At 52.6% G+C, this 21,537-nt stretch overlaps 1 protein-coding gene and 2 long non-coding RNA genes across 5 annotated transcripts; 1 reads left to right on the top strand and 2 right to left on the bottom strand.

Moving 5' to 3' along the window:
• Positions 1–229: 229 nt before the first annotated feature.
• Positions 230–2,613, bottom strand: OLIG1 (oligodendrocyte transcription factor 1). Its single transcript, XM_049104671.1, is given in 2 exon segments — positions 230–1,692; positions 1,694–2,613. Coding segments are annotated over 2 exon segments (834 nt in total). The 5' UTR covers positions 2,504–2,613; the 3' UTR covers positions 230–1,668.
• Positions 2,614–7,681: 5,068 nt separating this feature from the next.
• On the bottom strand, positions 7,682–13,247 carry LOC112661819 (uncharacterized). Its single transcript, XR_003138014.3, has 4 exons — positions 12,853–13,247; positions 11,640–11,869; positions 8,660–8,834; positions 7,682–7,914 (listed from the first exon to the last, which is right to left on the bottom strand). It is a non-coding gene; the product is annotated as an uncharacterized LOC112661819 (long non-coding RNA).
• On the top strand, positions 13,130–16,773 carry LOC112661820 (uncharacterized). Of its 3 annotated transcripts, none has more exons than XR_003138017.3 (4): positions 13,130–13,274; positions 13,983–14,244; positions 15,600–15,720; positions 15,879–16,366. It is a non-coding gene; the product is annotated as an uncharacterized LOC112661820 (long non-coding RNA). The 3 variants fall into 3 exon arrangements; XR_003138016.3 differs by lacking the exon at positions 15,879–16,366 and adding an exon at positions 16,373–16,773 and having other exon boundaries at positions 13,131–13,274; XR_003138015.3 differs by lacking the exons at positions 15,600–15,720; positions 15,879–16,366 and adding an exon at positions 16,373–16,767 and having other exon boundaries at positions 13,135–13,274.
• Positions 16,774–21,537: the final 4,764 nt, after the last annotated feature.

Raw genomic sequence — 21,537 nt, 5'->3', positions numbered from 1 at the left:
TAACTACCAAACATCCGAGCATCTGAATCCACCAGCGCACCAGGACATTTTTAAAAATTTTAATTTTATGTAGGCTCCGTGCTCAGTCAGGAGCCCCGGCCTGAGGCTTGAACTCAGGACCCTGAGATCAAGACCTCAGCAGAGATCAAGAGCCGGAGGCTTGACGGGCTGAGCCACCCAGGAGCCCCAACCAGGGTATTTTTATTAACAAACAAATCAGAGGAAAACGTTAGGTCTTTAAATGTTTTATTTTGTTGATTCTTCACCGAGCAACGAAACGAAGTTAGAGATAAAATAAAAAGCCAGTTAAATTCGGCTACTACCAACAACCAAAAACCTTAAACAGAGACTTCAAAGCAAGCTGCTGAAAGATCATAAAATAATCTTGGGTGAAGTAATTTGTTAACGTCTGTAACGAATCAAGACCGGTCATCTATGCAGTTCTCCAAACGTCAAGCTGCGGAGAGCGCAGGTCCAAGACCCCTCGCGCAAAGGGACAGCGCAGAAAGCGCCACCGCAGCGGGGACCCGCGAGCCGCCGGAGGGAGTTTTGGGGCTCGGGTCCTCCTCTGCGCCTTTTAATGAGAAAGTTAATTAGCGACCGTGCTTTTCCGACCAGACTGGAGGCGACTGCGAAGTGCCGCTGTTACCTATCTTAGTAAACCAAGAACACCAGCTGCGTCAAAGGGGGGGATGGGGGTGGGTTTCTGTTTTTAAGCGAGCTCCAAGGTTGGCTACGCTACCTCCGGGGAAGGGCAAACAAAACGGTGAATCTCAAGTCCTAAACTGTCTTCTTAAGACCTCAGGATTTAAAAGCGAATAATCTCCGCCACAAAACAAAGATAATCTACTGGTTACGCGACTCTCAAAAATTGCACTCTCGCAGCCAGGGTGGAAGAGCGGCCCAACAGCCCAGCCCGGCCACCCGGGGACCCTGGAGTTATCCACGCCCGCGCCTCCTCCCGCGGCACCGCGATGCGCACCGTCCCGCCGCCGCCGCCGCGGAGGGTCCGTCCGTCTGCTAAGCCTCGGACCATCTGCACCGACTAATTGGTCTTTCTCTGCTTCCTGAGGTCGCGCAGCCTCCTTTGACAGGGCTTGGCTGGTGGGAACAAGGGTGCCTGTGACCTCCCCGGCTGGGGAGAAGGAAAAGCACCCTTCCCCATCCCTAGGAGAGCAGCCGCTTGGTCCCCTGCTTTGGCAGGTGTCGCCTCTTTGAGCCGTGGCGCTGGGACCGGCCTCCCGCCGCACCCAGAGCAAGCAAGCCAAAGCCACCGCGCGGTGCCCTGCAGTGCACGCCACCCCCGCGAAGCGCACGACTCCAGGGACCCGGGAGAGACCGCAGCCCGGCAAGAGCGGGGTTGGCAGCGCGCACTTGCCGCCCGAAGCAGCCGGAATCGACTCAGAACCCGCATCGGCCTCCTCGACGCTCCGTCGAACATCCGCTCGCATCACTCTGATCTCCCCGGGGTGGGGGCGGGAAAGGGGGCGCCCCGCGGTCCCTTCCTCTGGGCGAGAAGGTTGGAAGTGCATCCCGGCCCCCCCTCCCCGCCCCCGCCCCCGTGCTCGTCCGCGAAGGCAAGGCGCGGGAGTGGGGTGGGGAGGGCGCGGAGCAGCGGGGCGGCGGGAGGCCGGGCCTAGGTCGCGCCCCGGGCCCGCGCGGGGCCCCTCACTTGGAAAACTGCGCCTGCACCGGCGGCCAGGCCCAGGCCGGCGGGGACCAGGTGCGGGAACTTGCAGACCGCGCAGGTGCACAGGCCCGGGCCGCCCGCGCCGCCGCCCGCGCCGCCGCCGGGGAGCGCGAACTGGCCGCAGGGCGGCTCGTCGAGCGCCAGCGACAGGTACTTGGCGGGGCGCAGCGCGTCGGGGGGCCCCACGGCGCCAGGCGCCAGCAGCACGGAGCCGGGCGCGGCGGCCAGCAGGGGCAGGCCGGCCAGCAGCAGGCGCGGCGCGGCGGGCCCGGCGCCCTCGCCCAGCGCGCGGCGCAGCTCCTGCAGCGAGCTGCCCAGCAGCAGGATGTAGTTGCGGGCGAGCAGCAGCGTGGCGATCTTGGAGAGCTTGCGGCCGGGCGCGCCCTGGCAGTGCGCCGCCGAGTAGGGCAGGATGACCTCGCGCAGCGCGTCCATGGCCAGGTTCAGGTCCTGCATGCGCTTCCGCTCGCGGCTGTTGATCTTGCGCCGCAGCTGCTGTTGCTGCTCCTCTTTGGGGTCCGCCCGGGAGCCGCCGCCCGCGTGCGCGCCGGGCCCCGCTCCCGTGCCCGGGGGCTCGCCGGGCGCCTCCGGCTTCTCGCGCGCCGCCTTGGGGAGGAGGGGGGCCGCCGTGGAGGAGGAGGAGGAGGTGGAGGAGGAGGAGGCGGAGGCGGAGGCGGAGGCGGAGGAGGGCGGCTGCCGGTAGCCCACCAGCTCGTACAGGGAGGCCCCGAGCTGCAAGTCTCCGGGCCGCTGTGGCCGCAGCATGGTCGCGGGGGCCGCGTTCACGCGCGCCTGGGAAAGCGCATAGTACATCTGGGGGGCGGCGGGGGCGGCCGAGGGCGCCCTTCAGGAACGCCCCGGGGTGGGCCCTTCGGCGGCCGCCCCTCCCCGCGGACCTGCGCGCGGGGAGCCGATGGCCGGCAGCGGCGCGCCGCCGACCCCTTTAAACCCGGCTTGGGAACCTGCGGGGCCGCGGGCCGCCGGGCGCAGCCAATGGGGGCGCGAGGCCGGGGCCAGGCGCGCGCTCATTGGCCGCCCCGCCTCGGGCCGGCGCGGAGGTGCCGCTGGCAGCGCTCAAGAAGGTTATTGTGAGGGTCACAGGACCGGCCCGGCCCGGAGGGGGGGCGACGGCGCCTCTCGGGGTGAGACGGGGTTGTTCCTGGAGGCCTGCTGGCTCGGCTGCGGCTGCCTGCTCCTCTCCGCCTCTACCTTTTGTACACGTGTGCGTATTGTAAATTGTAGCCCAGTGCAAGGAACCGGGCACTGCCGTCTTAACCGTCTTAATGCACGCAGGTAGTGCTAAGTGACAGCCCGCGCTCGCTCGTACAGCCAATGACAGATCCCCTCACCGCGCAGGATGCGAACCCCGTGCGCACCAGTGATTCCCAGCCCGCCCCTGAGCAGCGCTGGGCCACCGCCCTTCTTCTGTCCATGCGTTTGACTGCTCTACCCACCTCCTTCCAGTGGGATCATAGGGCATTGATTCGTCTTTTAGTGACTGGCTGACTTAGTACAGTGGCCTCAAGGTTCATCCATGTTGTGGCCCTTGTCACAGGCTGAGTGGCACCCCGTGGTGCGTGTTCACCGTATTTTGTTTGCCCATTTCTCCAGAGTCGGACACCTGGGTTGATTCCACCTTTTGACTTCTTTTGTGAATAATGCTGCAATGAATATGGCAGTGCTGCAATGGGTGTAACGGGTTTTGTCTTTGTTTGTTTGTTTGTTTTTGTGTTTGTGTTTGTTTTAAATATGTGATTTCTTGCCAGGTTTTCAGGACTGAATTTCTAGGCTCAAGGGCTAGTCGTATTAGAATGGTTACACCAGGGAGATCCCTGGGGTGGCTCAGGGGTTTAGCGCCTGCCTTTGACCCAGGGCTTGATTCTGGAGTCCTGGGATCGAGTCCGACGTCGGGCTCCCTGCTGCATAGAGCTTGCTTCTCCCTCTGCCTGTGTCTCTGCCTCTCTCTCTTTGTGTCTCTCATGAATAAATAAAATCTTAAAAAAAAAAAAAGAATGGTTACACCTGGCCACTGTCTCCCCTCCCACTGGTTGAAAGGTCTTTAAGGGACTTAGGAGCTTTGGGGGTCCTAGGTACCTTTCCTCCCCAAAAGGGACATGTATCCATTCTATCAGTGACTCTACTCTGGTTTAAGCAAAAACCACATAGAAACTGGCCGTTTATTAGAAACAAGCAAACAAACAAAAATCCACCCACTGGCTCATATCTGTTGAGGGTGGGACTGTATTTCCTCTTCCCCAAATGACATCATGTGGAGGCTATAGAAGTTTTCTACCCCAGGGCCTGGGCCTAGTACTGCAGCCTGTCATCATAGCATGGCAAAGGGGCATGCGGAAGAGGGCACTGGCATCTAAACTTCTACCATCCACTAGTCCACCTGTGGCTAATAAAATCTAATAATTAAAATAAAATTAAGTTGGAATTTAGTTCCCAAGTTGCACTAGCATTGTTTGAGCATTTAGGAGTTCCAGGTGGCTAGAAGCCATCTATTGGACAGCACAGAGAACATAACCTTTGTCACAGAAAGTCCTGTTGGACAGCGTGATGTCAAGGGTCACAGAAAGAAAATGAGCTTTTCCATCTTGGTCCTCCTTGGGATAAGAAGAGAGACGTTTGTCCGCCATGGAAACTGATCTCAGCTCTAGAAACCTGGGCTTGCAGATTTCAAGGCTGCTTGGTTCTCGTTTTCTCCCACCAACATTGGCTCCATAGGCTCATTCTGATCTCTGCTTCTGACCTGTGACATCCTGCCCGTCCCTCTGTTCAATACTACTTTCTTCTTGAAGCCTCGATGAAATCTCATCTCTCTCTCCCACCCCCATCATGTTTGACAAACCACTGAGAGCTTGCCCCTGTGGCCTCAATTGTGTTATGTGGAGATCATCTCCGCATTTGGACGTGATTGTTTTGAGGACGGGGACCACCCATTCACTCCTGTATCCTTCCAAAGTTCAGAATGGAGCTTTGCCCCTACTGTGTGTCCGGGGGATGTCTAGGAATTGGTCTGAAATCTCTAGCTCACAGGCTCACCCCTTGAGATGTTCAAACTCCCAATTTGCTGTAATCCAGGAGTTTCCTGTCGGTCGCACAGAGAGGGGAGGAACCAGGTAGGATCCCTCTGGGCCCCAGGAGGCCTTGACTTGACAAAGTGTTGGAGAGGTCGCTTAGGAAGAGAGATGAAGCCTAGGTGGGCAGGAGCTAAGTCTCCAAGCAGAAATGTACTGGACAGGAAGGAAAGAGACCAAGCAAATTGACCTCAGAAGTTCCAAGCAGGTAAGTGGCTCGCTGCTCATTTGAAAACAGTTCTTCTTTTCAAAATATTTTTACAGACATCTGGTTTTTACTAGAACCCTGTGAGCTGGGTATTTTTAAAAATCCCTGCTGTAGATGATGTAACTGAGGCTCCTGGAGAGTAGTGGGTTTCTGGAGTTGACGGGGTGCCGTCAGACAGGAGAGGCAGAGCTGTACCATCAGTGGCTGGCTTCTAGAAGTCCCTCCAGCTGGACCAGGCTTCCAGCAAGCCAAGAGGAGGCCATGATGAGGAGGGTTGGCGGCTGGGGGAAGGAATGGAGGGACCAGCCGAGGCCAAGCCAGTAGCAATGAGTTGATGGGTTCCAGCCAAGTCCAGAAGAGAGGGCTCTCGGGGTCCCACCTCGGCAAACCCTGCACCAGCCCACGCTGGTAGTGCCCACCTTCACCCTGAGGCCCCCTCTGTCCTACAGCTGGGGTACCATATTGGGGCATTCCTCTTGTGTCCCCATGCTAGGCAGGGGCCCTGGGGCCTTACCCTGCCAGCAGGAAGAGGAAGTGAGTGAGAAAGACAGAAGCTAATGCCTAGGATAGAGTGGCCAAAGGGCACCCCCATATGTTTCCCACCCACGAGGCGGGGGAGGCGCCCCAGGAATCCATGAGATGGAAAGACACACACTGCTCTCCCCCCTTGAAGGGCCCCTCTTTACCAGGGATGTCCCTAAGGGTTCCCTTTAGCTCTTGATCTCACCACATTTCTGTCTTGGGAAGGAGAACTCCATTCCCCTGGCCCTGGACACAGTCAGGAGGACATGCTGGTCAGTGTGCATTGAAGTGTTCTCCTTGGAGCCCTCCAAGAGGGTTCTGGGTGGCCGTACGGGCCCAGCATGGGCACAGGATTTGGCGCTTGTTGAAACTGGTGACTTGGATGGCCCCTTCTGCTGGACCGGAGCTCCAGTGGCATGCAAAGTGTGACAGCTGGCAAGGGCCAGCGAGTCATTATAGCTCCTGGCAGGGGCCCCGTGGGCTGTCTCAAGGGGAGGCAGCTGCTGTGGCCTCCCACATTCAGGACATACTTGGAGAGCTACTTGTGTCCCCCATAACAACCACTCTTGTCTTTGCCTAAAGGGTCTTGTGTGAGTGTGCTAGTGACTCCTTTCACCCCCAGGAGATGTGTCAGGCTTCCTTTCCCCTGTATAGAAACCTAGAGCTTCTCCCACCCGTTCCTCCAACCCTGCTGGCCACCCTTGCTTTGGGTCAAGAAGCTCAAATCTTTGAAATGGCAGACAGTGGGGACCCAAAGCCCCAGCCAGTGTGTGAGGGGAAATGTGTGCTTGGGATGTAGCCCCATCCACCTCCCCATAATCACAGACAGACCATGCCTCTGTGAAGCCTGCCCACCACTCAGAGCCCTCTGTTGGCACTTGAGAGACTGCCTCTTGAGGAAGGTCAGCTAAATGGGGAAAAAGTTGTCTTTGTCAAAACGTGCTGTTCAAACTGGCCAGAGCCTGACCGATAATCAAATAATAGAGGTTGCTTTTTAAAGTGCTACTTTCTTCTAAGATGGGCAAAATTCTTTGGAAAGTTTAAGGGATGTGTGAGGTGTTGAAACTTATAATTCACTCTGAGAAGTGACAGCCGCACCTAAGGTTTGCCCTTTAATGAGGTTCCATCCCAGGACAACCCTGCCTGGAACACAGAACACAGGGAAGGCGTCGCAGGGAGAGGGGTGCTCAGCATCTTTCTGGGTGCAGGCGAGCAGTAGTGAGTAGCAGGGAGATAGAGAGCACGGGCAGGAGAAGGCGGGTCGCCCTTTGGTAAGTGTTCTTGGATGGAGCAGAGCTCCTTAGAGACATTGCTGTCCCTCTCCCCTGGGGACCACCTTGGCACAATCTAAGTCACACTTAGACATGGTTCAGGTTAAGAAAAAATTCCTGCTGGGCAAATTGGAAAGAATATGATTTTTGTTCACTTTCAGAAGGGAACAGCTCAAGGTAATTGAGTTGTTAAGAGCTGCCAGGATGTTCACAGGGACTTACGATGTTATTTCAAAGCTATGTCATTGTCACAGTTGTCCTTTACGTCTGGTGTGGAAGCGCACGGGCAGTGATGCAGTGTACTCCCTTCTGGTTCAAACGCTACCGATGATCAAAATAGTGGGTGTGTTTCATAATTATTATAGGGAGGTTTATTTTATTTTTATTTCTTATTTTTTTAAAGATTTTATTTATTTATTCATGAGAGACACAGAGAGAGAGTCAGGGACGCTGGCAGAGGGAGAAGCAGGCTCCCTGCAAGGAGCTGGAGGCGGGACTCGATCCCGGACCTCAGGGTCCCAACCTGAGCCGAAGGCAGACACTCAACGGCTGAGCCACCCAGGCGTCCCTATTGTATTTTTTAATAAATGTCATTTGGATCTGATTTTAATAAACTTGACTACTTAAGAGTATTTCCAAGTCCACATTTGTCTTCTGACTCTTTTTGTGTGCGTGGAGAAATGTAGAAAGAAAAAAAAAGGAAACAAAAATCAGAGGGCATCTGAGTATTTTTCAGATTCCTTTTTACTAATAAAAGGTTGATTAGGCTATTGGCGACAGAGCTCAAACAGACTGGGTGTTTGGGTTTTTGTTTTTTTTTTTTTTCAAACTCAGGGTGATCTAACAGAAATACATTCTCACTGCTTCCGTGAGGACCAAATGCTGAAATTCTACATGTCCCTGGAGCTCTAGAAGAACACATTTTAATACCTCTCCCCGCATATCCTGAAAGAACTCTTCTTTAAAAGAAATTTCAAGTCATCCTTGTGGAAAGCGGTGTAAAGGAGAGAAGTAACATCTTTTTTTAAGAACAACCGGAGAGCCTGTCCCATCAACACCTAAAAGCACGTTTGCAGAATTTGAGGCAGGGACATGGAATGTCACGCACAGAGGTCCTCCGGGTCAGCGTGATAAGGGTAACTGCGAATTAAAGATACATACGTTATTAGTACATGTGACTCGATGCCTGAAGGGGTTGGTTTGGGGCAGAACAAAAATATTCTCTGCGTCTCCCTAAAGTCAGTAGCTGAAGCCAAATGTTCCAAAGGCTTCCATTGATACAATGAAAAGAGACAATTTGCTTGGAAGGCTGTGGCTAATTTATAACACAATGTCCAATGTCATGGTTAGTTTTGTTGCAAAAATTTGGCAGTTTAATCTAGAGTCTCAGGCAGCCTGAAAAGATGCGAGCGATTCTGGCTACAGCCATCCCTCGCTCGCTAGATGTTCCAAATGGTTCAAACAAGCCCTTTCATAGAGACGCAGGGCCAAGTGTGCTCAAAGGAATGAGGGGAAACAAAGGTGGCTCTGAAGTCATTTCCCCGCACTGGGTCCAGCCATCCGGTTTCACTCTTTCCCCATTGAATGTGCAGAATGCAACAGGAAGAGCAGGGATAAAGAGAACAAATAGGCCGATGTGTTTGGGGAGAGAATGGGGGAGAGGCCGGGGCGCTGAGCTGCTATACTTTCATTCTAGGGTTTCAGAAAGGAGTGAATGATGAATTATAGAAACCTGAAAGGTAATAAAATATGGGTCACTGAAGCGCTGAGGCCAAGTTCCTAAAACACCTGCAGAGACAGAAGGTTCTGGAAGTCACTGCGGCCCTGCGGTCGCCCGGGCAGACACCCTGCCTGGGGCACAGAAGGGGACTGTTCAGAAGCTCACCTGTTGTTTTCCTGTTGGCTCGCAGTCCTTCCCCGGCTGTAGGAGCCAGCGGCTGGATCTGACTCCAGATTAGACCACCGGGGGAAAAGAAAGGCAGTGTGAAGACTTCCCAGGGTGCACTTAAGGAGACCGGAGCTGGGAGGCCGCCGCCTTCCTCCCCAGAAGGCGCTCTGACCTGGAAATATGAACTTGGATGCGGAGGCCTGGCCACGTGGTACATGCAAATCTCCTCTGCTGTAATATTCGGAGGCTTCTCTGCTCAGAGTCTCGGCCTGTTTTATGTCTTACAAAGAAGAGTCCTGGGCCCTGGGCTGGGGATAAGAGCTGGCCTGTTGCCTTTGCTCTTCGAGCTAAGTTTTACTCACTGGGGCCTCTGTTTCCTCGTCTATAATAAAATGGGACTAATCGTATTTTTAAAAAAGATTTATCCATTTTTATTTGAGAGAGAGAGAGCACACGTGCATGAGAGAGTGAGCGCAGGAGGGGTTCAGAGGGAGAGAATCTCAAGCAGACTCCTGAGCATGGAGCCGATGCTGATGCCGGGCTCGATCTCACGACCCTGAGATCACCGCCTGAGCCAAAACCAAGCGTCGGATGCTTAACCGACTGAGCCACACAGATGCCCCTGGGAATAATAGTATTTATCTCCTAGGGTGGTTATAAGCCTTAGAAGGAAATATAAGTCAGGTGCCTTGCCCAGAGCCCGGCACATAGTAGCTGCTTAATGAAATAGCAACAGTGGCTAACATTTCCTGGGCACCTGCTGCCTGCTAGGCACCACCAGAGACACTTAGTTTATGGTTTTCCTTCAGACTAAGGTGGCATTCCTGTTTTGTTTGCTTTAAGTGCATGTTTTCTCTGCATCAAGGGTCCTTGCGCTTGCCGAACACCATGGATCTTCTACTAGACCATATAGCTCGGTTTCAGAGACACTGTCCTGGACACACCGAGCCAAAACCCAGCAACAATTTGCTAACGAAGTGATATAATTGAGGGGCGCCTGGGTGGCTTAGTGGTTGAGCGTCTGCCTTCAGCTCAGGTCATGATCCCGGGGTCCTGGGATCGAGTCTCGCATCGGGCTCCCCTCGGGGCGCCTGTGTCTCCCTCTGCCTGTGTCTCTGTCTCTCATGAATAAATAAATAAAATCTTTGTTTTAAAAGAAAGAGATGATATAAACGTGATATCAGTATCCTCCCAGACCACCCACCACATCAGATGGAGGAGTCACACCAGAGATGGTGCTTTTAACTCTGGTGCTATAACAAAGTACTGCACATGGGGCATGTGACATGAACCATCTGAGAGGGCTGTAGGACACATTTTGAGGCCATACAACCTGGGCCTGACTTGCGTGACTTAGGACAAGACACATTACCTGGCAGTGGCCCAGTTTCTTCCATCTGTAAAACGAGGATGAGACTAGAACTTCCAGGGTCATGATGAGGACTGAGTGAGCTGACACCAACCAGTACAGGCACAGAGTCAGCTGGTACTGTCTTTTTGTCAACCTCCGTGATGGGTTGACTGTGTCCTCCTAACGTCACATCTCAGTCCTCATCCCTGTACCTCGAATGTGACTTCATGTGGAAATAGGGTCATTGCAGATACAATGAGTTAAAACAAGGTCATGCAGGTGGGCCCTGATGCAATATGACTGGTGTCCTTAGGAAAGGCGGAGAGATTTGGACACAGAGACATGTGAAGATGAAGGCAGAGATCCCGGCGATGCTTCTAGAAGCCAAGAAATGCTAGAGACTGCCAGCAGATCACCAGAAGATGGGGTGAGGGATGGGACAGCCTCTCCCTCACAGCCTCGGAAGGATCCAACCCTACCGACAGCTGGACTTCTGGCCTCCAGAACTGGGAGGCAGCACATGTCATACACCCCAGCGTGTAGTACTCTGTTCCAGCACCAGAGCTAACCGCACAATCTCCGAGAGGACTCCTCGTATGCCGTGGTGGGTGGTCAGAGGCCAGGCCCTATAGTCAGACCCATGGATGCTCACACTCAGCCTCCCACTTCCAGGCCTCTGGGCAGGCTGCTTAACCTCCCTGTGCCCTGTGAAGCTCACAATTATGCTTCTGTTCACAGGCGTGCTTTAGACCGTGAGTTAGATGGTTGCCTGCCTCACGTAATGTGAGCTGTTCTACGTGGCTTGTTTGGTAGTTTCCAGAGATCACTGGAGTTTGGAGGCGAAACTCTGCTCTGGACCGGATTACCTCGGGGTCTTGTTAAAACTACAGATTCTGGTTGGGTAGGTTTGGGTAGAGCCTGAGATTCTGTGTTTCCAATAAGCTCCCAGATGGGGGTGATGCCCGTTGGAAGACCACACTTTGAGCAGCGTGTAGTGAGGGCCAGGATGGCTTCACCTGGTCCCAACCAGGAAGAGGAGACTGACTATTCCAGAAGAGAGTTATTAAAAGAAGCCCTGTTTCCTTATCCCTGTCACTTGGGCACATGGATATTTGATGAGGTCTCAACCATGTTTAAAGCGAGAGCAAAGTTGGCTCTGGAGAAAGGGATGGGCAAATGGGCATGCCTGTGGCTACCCGACAGTGAGGAAGGCCTGCACATTGGCCAGGCACACAGGCACAAACGGGTGGACACAGGCCTGGGATTTGTCCTTCTCCGAGAAGCTGGTGGTGGACAGATGAGACGTGGTGGGGGGAGGCTGTGGTCACCTGGGATCGGGCAGGGTAGACAGGACCCATGGGGAAACATGAGTCAGGCCCTCCCCTCTGTGGGACCCTAGCCCTCCCCACTTCCCTCCATCTAGAAGCCTCAGCCCATGCCTTCCTGTCACTGGGCTCTTGGTGTAGATATGTGAACTCCTAAGGAGACCTTCTCAGACCATCCATCCTAATGGGGCCACCTCCCCACTGGCCACTGTCACTCCTGCCAGCTTTATTTTCTTCATGGCACTTGCCAGCAACTCAAATGGCCTCATCAATTACTTACCTACTTACATGCATGTCTTACCTGCTTATTTATTTCTTCCACGCTTGAGGGGAGGCTCTGCAGGAGCAGTGGTCTCCTCTGTATCCTGGGGCCTTGAATGGGGGTGGGCCCCCAGCAAACATGTGAACGAATGAGGACACAGGCCACATCTAGACAGACTGGCCAAGTTCACTGGATGTCTGCGTGCAGAGCCCTGTGTCTGGTCCTCTCAAAAGTGTGGGCACCGTGCCTTCTAGTGATTTGTAATCCACCTGAGGATATGAAGTTCATGTGTGAACACCTGCCTGGCAGTATCAGGTGACAAAATATGGGGAGGCCTGCCTCTTGGGGCCAGGTAATCAGAGCCTGGGAAGCACCCAGGGTCTTGTTAAAGTGGAGAGCCCGGGTCAGTGAGCCTGGGTAGCACCCGGGGTGCTTCTTTGGGACCCTGGGTGGAGCTTTATTGTGATCTAGCGCCCAGTTGATGCTGCCGCAGCTGGTCTTAGGGCCACGGTTTTTAGGACTCCAAGGCTTTGCTTTAGCTTCTGAGAAGATGGAGAGGTTGCTTACAGCGGAAGCCTCTTGGAGGAGGGTCTGGGAAGCAGAAGGGGACAAGGAATGTGCCCTGATGGCTGGAATGGTGAATGGAACCAGGATGGAGAGATAAACCAGGAAGGTTGGGGGAATGGGGGGTATGACAAGCGAAAGCCCCCCAGCCCCTGCCACACCATGGCACACACCCTCCTTCTGCAATCTTGTTTTTCGAAGCAGTTCCTAGAAGAGTTGAGATATGGTGCCCTGCCTTCCTCTGGTCTGTCAATCAGTGAAAACATGTTTTCAGAAATGTTACAACCTGAGATTGCCCAACACGGTCTTGTGGAGGTGGCAGGACAAGCTCTGTGGCCGATGTTGCCAAGGCCCGGGTTTGCAGGCAGGTGCTGTGCGGCGGTGGCAGTTCTTTTTTTTCTTTTTCTTTTTCTTTTTTAAGATTGTATTTATTTATTCATGAGACACACAGAGAGAAGCAGAGACATAGGCAGGGGGAGAAGCAGGCTCCCCGGAGGGAGCCCAATGCGGGACTTGACCCCAGGACTCCAGGATCACGCCCTGAGCCGAACGCAGATGCTCAACCGCTGAGCCACCCAGGCGTCCCCTGGCCAGTTCTAACCAGCTGGGAAGGGTATGTTAGCGTCCCAGGAATACCCTTGCACTTATTTCTTTACAAACCACATCTGTTAACTCATTTTAGCCTTACCGTAGCCCCATGAAGTCGAGAGAGCAAGGGCCCATGTTGCGGTTTGGGCCACGAAGGCCCAGAGAGAGTCAGGGCCAGCTCAGTGTCATGGAAGCTGAGCCCAGACTAAGACAATCAGGGAAAAATTGTCCTTTCTTTCTCTTGCCTCCATGCTCATGGATGTGAACATGTCTCTTCCACCAGGGAAAGCCCTCCCCGGAAGCTGTGGAGTGATGGTGTCTTGGTCAGCAGAGTTCTCTTGCTGTGATGAGACCTACTCTTACCAAATGGTTGCTGGAATGCCGGAATATTCGAGAATATTCTAGAATTTCCGGGTGTGTGTGTGTGGCCTCCATCAGCTCCCTCCACACACACCCCCACAGGAGAGAAAGGGGTACAGCTGTGGAAACTGGCACTGCTTCCCACATTGCCTGGAGACTAAGGTCAGGGCCAATTTCATGCTCCTTTGTCCCCTATTATGACCTTTATTTTCCCGGCACATGGCAGCTGCTTGTGTCCAAATGGGGAGATCGGAAGTATTATATTGTTAATAGGGCTCGAGAAGAGCGATGACACCCTCTCCACTGACTTGATTCTCCCCAACTTTAACAGTGGGGCCGCTGAAAGTGCTGTCGGGCATTTGGGGCAAGGTTTCAATGGCTTTGATAGAACAGGGACTTGCCTGCATTTCTGGATTTTTGCATACTCGGCAATAAGGCAGGGCTGAGGGCTTTTTATCAAAGGGGACAATCGAGGCAGCGCCTCTCACCCTTCACCTCTCAGATGCCGTTAGCTCCCCGCGCTGGCCGTGGCTCCAGCTAGCCGGGCTGCTTCTCCACGCCTCCGTTGCACGCTTGCTCGGAGCTGGTGTAACAAATTCGAGGCAGAGGGGCCTGCTCACTGCTGCTGCAGCGTCCCCCTGGGACGCCCCCCGGGGCACCCTTCCACTCTGCTGCCTTTCCGCCTTTATAGTATTCCTGGGCTGCCGCAGTAGTGTGGCTTTAGGATATGCTCACGGAGCTCCAAAGGGTTGCCCCATGCGCACCAGCAGCAAACAGTCCAGACCCCATCAGCCACTTCTCTTCGCCGACATCTGCTAGCAACTTTAATTCTTTGCTCTCCTCCTACCCTTTCCTTTCCAATCTCTCCAGCTTCTCTGCCCATTACTGCACCTGGTTCCAGCCCAGGTCCTAAACTTGCGTCCCAAAGCCGTCCCTCTGCCCTCTGGCTAGCAGGACTCACCCTCTTCAGAAGATTTTCTCCTCTGCGTGTACCCTGGCAACCCATCACCGTGTGTCACCAGGTCAAAGGCAGCACTTTCTCTGGATTTTGGTGAATGAAATTCTCTTTGTCCTACTACCCCAATAATAGATGCCGACTGTAGTGCCAAGAAAGAGAGGCATCGTGAGCCGGGTGAGATAGCCCAAAGTGTGTCCCCGTCCGTTTTTTTTTTTTTTTTTTTTTTGATGTCTATCTACCTTCCCGCTGTCACCTTGGCTATTCTCACTTGTCTCTTGTCTGTCACTGGAACTTGGACAGGTGGAGGCAGCGAAGGCATGAGGGGTCCCGGTTTGGGTCTCAAGCTATGTGGCCTCAAAACACAGCCTCTTCTAAAATCAGTGCAAGAGGACTGTCTGCAAACAGATTCTTGGCCCTGACCAGGAGCCCTGGGTGGGATTCCGTGTTTGTCCCCCTGGCGTCACTCCCCTGTTCCTTCTGCTGCGATGCCGTGTGGATGTTGGAAACATCCCCCCACGCCGAGGCTACACCATGGCTGGACATCTGTGGGAGGCTCTGTGCTGAGGACAAGGTGCTATCTTTTGGGGGATTAATTCATCATCCATATTGTGGCCTGATGATCAAATCTTGATGCTTCTGGTTCCCTGCGGTCATGGTCTGAACCTGAATTGCCTCTGAATGCTCAGACTCAGGCAGCTTGCTCTGAGCCCAGGCTTGAGGGGCCCCACTCCAGTCCTGCTCTGGCTGTGTCCCTCGCCATGGGGAGAGGAGTGCCTGGGGCCAAGGGGATGTGTCCTCCCAGAGCTCGCCCCATCCCATGCATGTGCTTGAGGCCTGTAGCCGGGGGAGGGGAGAGAAAGGAATGGGGCCAAGAAGGCCATGGGGGCTTTTTTCTCCTCTTCCTCTTGGCTGCCCCCATGTTAGGAGTGGCTCCATCTGAGCCTTTATTTTTTATTTTTATTTTTTATTGTTTTAAATTTTATTCATTTATTTGAGAGAGTGAGGGAGAGAGCGTGCAAGCATGAGAGGGGTGGGAAGAAGCAGAGGAAGAGGGAGAAGCAGACCCCACACTGAGCAGGGAGCCCGATGTAGGGCTTGATCTCGGGATCCTGAGATCATGACCTGAGCTGAAGGCAGACACTTCACTGACTGAGCCACCTGGATGCCCCCCGTCTGAGTCTTCAGTCTTTACTTTCTTGTGGATAAATGACCAACACCCAAGCTTCCTCCAGTGAACATCTGGAGACTACCCCAGTTCTTTTTTTTTTTTTTTAAGATTTTATTTATTTATTCATGAGAGACTCAGAGGAGAGAGAGAGGCAGAGACATAGGCAGAGGGAGGAGAAGCAGGCTCCATGCAGGAGGCCAACGTGGGACTCGATCCCGGGGCTCCAGGATCATGTCCTGAGCCAAAGGCAGATGCTCAACCGCTGAGCCACCCAGGCGTCCCAACTACCCCAGTTCTTAATAAAGAGTAGGTCAGTGGGGTCAGGTCCATCCTCACTCAAAGCTTTTTCTGACATACTCAGCTGAATCCAGGGACCCAAAGGCTCCACCCAATCCTGCCTCTGAGCTTTTGTGCTTGGAACCTGGCTGCCATTTTTGAAACCCAACATCTTTGTTAGAGAGCCATGTGGAGAGAGAGGCCGTGTGAGTACCTGTGGCTCTGTGGGCCCCTCAGACTCCCCTCCTGCCTCCCTCCATGCCCTGTGCTGCTGCCCCTCAGCTACTGTGCTGACCACACAGGCCCCCGGGGACCTTTCAGCAACACCCAGCCTCATCCCTGCCTCACACCATTGCTCTCGCAGTTTCCTCTCCCTGGCGCACCCACTGAGCGGCAGGCGATTCACACTTCTGCAGGTCCTCTTAGCCCAGCTGCCTCTCCTGACCTCTAACCTTATAATGACCACACCCCTTTACCTGTGAGCTTTGTTTTCTTCCCTATATAAAATTATATCACAAAAATTTTGTTCTCAGAGCCTAGAACTGTGCCTGGGACATACAATGTTCCAAGTAAATACTTTTAGACTGGATGGATGGATGGATAGATGGATGGATGGATGGATGGATGGATGGACGGATGAATGAATCCCAGCCCTCTTGTTCCTTCATCACCTTCACACTGTTTTGCTGCAAAAACAAACATCTCTGCCACGCATCTTTTTACAGATACCTTCTCAAATTTGGAGAAACTAAGCGTCCATGGTGGATATGGTAACCGGCCCCTGTTCCCATTCTCTGCTTCTTGTTTTCCCATTTGGGAGAGAGGAAGCTCCCATTGACGGCCATCTGTCTTTCCTAGATTACGGCACAGCTTCAGACGGACAGACCTTGCCTGCAGCCAGCTTCCCTGTATCACTGGATGCAAATCCTGTGGGATTGGATTCCAGGCTGCTGTGAGGGGAGTCAAAGCCTTCACTTTCCTCTGTTGGGCATGTGTGAGGCCCCACTGAGAGCACACAAAACAGCCTCCCATTTCTCATTTCAGACTTCCCCCTAGGCCTGTTATCAGGCTTGAGCAATTGCTTTCATGCTGCAAACTGCTATTGTTCACTTTTGTACCAGGGAGAATTTTCCATTCGTGGCTGGATGGTGCTGTCAATGTGCGTCCACTGCCAGTGCTCCTGGGTGCTGGAGAACAAATTACTAACCTTCAGAATTTTGAGAAATAATGAAATGGTAGTTTCAAGCTGCCCTGTGTGGAGGTAGTTTATTCTATCACAATATGTAATTGAAACAACCCCAACCCTTGTTGGCACGTAACTCTTGTCGGCATTTTCTACTTAGGAAAAATGTTTCCCTGGGCCTGACCCACCCCTGACCACATAAAACAAGAAGAACTTTGTTCCCCCTTTGGGCAGAGGATTTTTATCAGTATTAGCTTCCCCTGAACAAAATGGAAAACACAAAATAATAGTAGCTGAAATAAGATATATTCCCCACCCCTTGTAAAAGAAATCTGGGGATAGCCAGTGCCAGGGCTGCTCTGTGCATCCCTCTAGCTTTTTTGCCCTACCATCTTAGTGTTTGGCTTCTACCCTTAAGATCACCTCACAGTCCAGGATGGGTGCTGCAGCTCCAGCCATGAGACCTGCTTCCAAGTGGTAGGGGAACAAAATGACAGAGGGCAAAGAAGCACACCACCCAGCCAAATCAGCATCCTTTACATAGTCTTTGGTCTTATTAACCGGAACATATTGATCACATAGGTGCAAGGGATGCTGGGGGAATGCAATCATACATCTCAGCCCATTATAATCCTAAATAAAACCAAGGTTCTGATGCCAAAGGAGAAGGGGTGCTAATAGGTGACCAAGTGAGGGTGAAGTTCTGATACAGCTGAAGAAGAAAAAGAATGGCAGCGAAGAGGGGGTCTTGTCGCAGCCAGCTGCAGAAATAAGCTAGAACCTTGAGGTGATAGCTCTCTGCTCTCTCCCGCTCTGTGGGCTCCCTCTGCCAAGCTTCCCCGCCCCCCCCCCCCCCCCCCGGTCTGCTTGCTTCCTTCTCAACCATGTCCCCCAGGAACTTTCTGCCACCCTACCTACACTCAGGGAAGAAGTTGTTGCTCTCTGGGGCTCTTGCTCCTATAGGCCATGCTGCCTCTTTGTCTTGGGTACAGGTCAGCCTCTCGGCTGCACCCTACAAAAAGGAAAGGGGCCCCACCCTTGTAATAGGCCCTCTACTGAATGGCTTTGATGCGTGTGTGTGTGCGTGCGTGTGTGTGTGTGTGTGTGTGTTGGGATCCTTGTGTTATATTCTGTTGTGTTGTCTAAAGAAACCATGAGATAAGGCCACAGCCCTGGAGAGATCCCCCTGAGGGGGTTACTCTCCCATTCTTAATCTTCTGGGGGTGTTACTTCTTAGACAGGACCCTAGGAGCCAAGACGTGGCTTTGGGCAGGAGAGGGTCTCTCTCACTTGCTCTCTGGACCTTGTTCCCTTAGATGTTGAGGGACCTCTATGGGCAGGAAGAGGCTCCTGGACGAAGGAAGAGGTTTCTACTTTCACCCCCAGAGGTGGCCTCGGGGCAGCCAGGAAGACACCTTCTGCAGGAACCCACGTAGAATATGATAAACTATATTCCGTTTATTTTCTTTTTTCCTTCTGGCATCCTCAGGCTTCCAGTAAAGTCTGGTTTAAATGCTCCAAACTGGTCTCTGCCACTGGGTGAGGATGGACAGAAGACCGAGGAGCCCTCAGCCAGGCAAACGTGTGAGCAGAGGATGATGTGGTCTCCACTCTTGCTCCCAGCCTCTCTGGGTCATGAGCCGAGGGAGGGCGAGGCTTTGCTCTTGCTGCCCAGCTGCCTATCCCTGTGAGGACCACCTGTTCCCCAGGTCTTTGCCACCCACGGCTTGACCCCAAGGCCAGTCCCTCCCTCACCAAGCATGTGTGGAGGGCCTGCCCCTCATGGGCCAGCCCATGGCTCTAAGTGTACATAGAGGGACGAGGTGGCAGGGGAGGGGAAGCAGACATGCTCTCGGGACAGATGGCTAGCTGGGGGGCTGGGGGTACCAGTTCAGCCTGGGGGGAGGGGCAGCGAGGGTCCTCAGAGAAGATGGCTCTGGGGCTCGGAGTTCTAGTCTGTGTCTCTGTTTTAAGGGAGCTAGGATCATGCTGTACCTGGAACAATCAGCTTGGCCTACACCTTGCATGTTTCACGTGGCCATTTCTCGGTCCCCCTTGCAACACGGCACACACAGCTCTAACTTGATTTTGTCTGTCACCCCATGTGTATCGCTGTTTAGTCTGCTCTGTCTTGTACCCAACAGTCTAGGCTCTAGATGTGCTTCCGTGCATGATCTTACATCAATGCCATGGAACCTTACTTGCGGGGGATCTGTGGGGCCATTGCTCATTCCACAAAATTAAGGTCATATGAATTAACACTTTTTGCATCTGCCTTTCTCACTCACTCCGCTAGAATCTGACCAAGTCAGGGGCAGAGCTGGGACTCACAGACTTGAGTCATGTGGCAGTTGGTCACCTGAAAGGGAGGAAGAAAATGAAGGGAGAGGTGGCCATTCCAAGAAGACAGATTCTTTCCATGGGCTAACTCCACACATGCAGGAAGGGAATTGCCAGAAGGCTCATCAAGCCCAGGGGCCTCTACCAAAATCCAGAAAAGGGAAGGGGTGGAGGCTGCACCTCATGCTGTTCTGGGGGTGTGTTTGCGTGCAGAGGGCTGGAGGCAGCTGCGGGCTGCTCTTTGTGACCATCACGAGGCCAAGGACTGCCCCATTTTCAGGGACATCTCTGGCTGCTGATTGCCTATGGGACAGTCCACCTTCTCAGAGCCAGCAGCACCACTGATTCCCCTAGAGGCACAGGGCCAGACCTGTGGGATGGCCAGGACCACCAAGGGTCATGGCAGCCTCTGCCCAGACATGAATAGATAGAGAGTGACCCATCGAGAGAACAAAATCTCCCTCACTTTGCTACGGAATATTTCAGGGAAACCAGTGTATCTGCGAGTGGTGATTTAACCTAAATGCCAACTTCGGTTGCTAGAAAGATAGAAGTCATGGGGCATGTGGGTGGGTGGGGGGCACGAGTGAACATGTTAGCTGAGCAGTTAGACCCAACCAGGCCCTGTTCTAAGCCTTTTACCCAAGTGGCCCCATTTCATTTAATAACCCCATGAGGTTGGTGGCGGTATTTTTATTCTTCCTTCCTCAAGTGGGGAAACTGAGTCTCAGAGAAGAGATTTGTCCCCAGCCAGCCTGACTCACCAGCAGGACTTGATTTTTTTTTTTAACAGTATCTTCCACATCCCAGGCCATAGCTGGGGCCCACTGCCATGAGGTCCCCCACCCCTTTCCTAGAAAGATGCCCAGGGAGGGACCTTGTTTTCTGGAAACAGCATCAAACTCAAAGTGATGAGACTGTCTCCAGCAATGTCTTGCCAGGGACCCCTCTGGGCCTCAGTTTCCCTATGTATGAAGTGATCCCTGCCCTGTGATCCCTTACGGATCTTTCTCTTTGATGGATCTCTAATAAATTCATTCACACAGAGGTGATGACTAAGGAGGCTCCTTGTATTTCTTTTTCCTACAAATATTTGCATTTCAGTTCTATGGATATTTGAGACAAATAAAGAAATAAAGATTTGGGAAGCTATCAGTTGGGAAGTAGATGGATGGAGGCCCTTCAGATAACCCTGAAGTAAGGATACATGGGGAGCTGCTTGGCTTCCTTTCTTGTGTCTGAGAGACTTGTAGCCATTACTAAGGCTAAACATGGCCAGAAGACGATCACTCTTATTAAGAGTAAAGGCAAAATGGCTTTACAAATTTCTTAGACATTTGGAATATACCTGAAACTGAATGGCACAATTTTTCCAGTATCCCTGCTTTGGGCCCCAAGGCGCAGATAAGGCAGTGTAGAATAGTGTAGAACTAACTGTGTGGAAGAGTAGAGAACAGAGTAGAACAGTGTAGAACACTCTGGAACAGTCTGGAACAGTAGAGAGGATGGGTCCAATGCAGTGGCTGAGGCTCCTGTCCTGCTCTTGGCTCTGCCATGTGACTCTGGGAATCTCTTGACCCCATGAGCCTTGATTTTTTTCCACTGCATACTGGAGCGATGGTGACCTGACCTGCTGACTTCATGGAGACAAATGTAACAATGATGAGGAACGGTGACAGAGCATTCAGAAAGATTCATGTTCTCAAAAATGGAAACTGAATCCTCATTACCCACTGGGGGTTTCTTCTAGGATAATTATTTAATTCACCAGAAACTTCTCAATAGAAATTAGTACATGTATTGGCAGTCCATCTATTTTCTTTTGTCCTAGGAGAGTGGCTTTCCAAGGCTGACGTATCCAAGACAGGAAGCTCATTGGAGTCACCAACATTCTCGAATTGTTGTCGTTGGTAGATTCTGACAGTTTATGACCTGTGGGAGTAGAGTAAGGTGGTGTCTGGGAGAAAGAAAACATATCCTCCACACGCCTCTCTTGATGGCTACTTTATGGTTTATTCATTCTCTGAAATAACTTTAGATGAAATGAAAATCAAGTTTTGGTTTGTTTTCATGTGTTTAAAAACCACTTCTTCATGCGTTCACCATGCAACAGACTTCCCATCCATGGATTCACCTAGGAAGAATACTTAATAAAAATGACCCTTCTTAAGGTCAATTCTGTGTTGGCTATTTATGAAGGAATGCATATGCATTATGGGTGCTCATCCATATGGCACCTAGGAGAGAGGTAGGAATTTTCTAGAAGTCAGGATATAAGTAGCGGGTGCCAGGTATACAACTGGCAGGTGGTGGTGCTGGGATTCGGACTGCCATCTGCCTGATTCTAGGATCCAAGCGCTTATTCTTACTGCTAAGTTGGAATCAGAGTATCAACCCTTGGCTGACAGTGGACCTCTCCTGGGTGCCTTCATTCCAAAGCTGTCCAGTTACTAGAAGCATTGTCCAGATGCTGGCTGATAATATGCGTTTCTTCAGAGCT

This window comes from Canis lupus, chromosome 31 (genome assembly GCF_003254725.2).
Source record: "Canis lupus dingo isolate Sandy chromosome 31, ASM325472v2, whole genome shotgun sequence".
In the NCBI taxonomy this organism is placed as follows: domain Eukaryota; kingdom Metazoa; phylum Chordata; class Mammalia; order Carnivora; family Canidae; genus Canis; species Canis lupus.
This window is presented reverse-complemented; position numbering and strand designations above follow the sequence as displayed.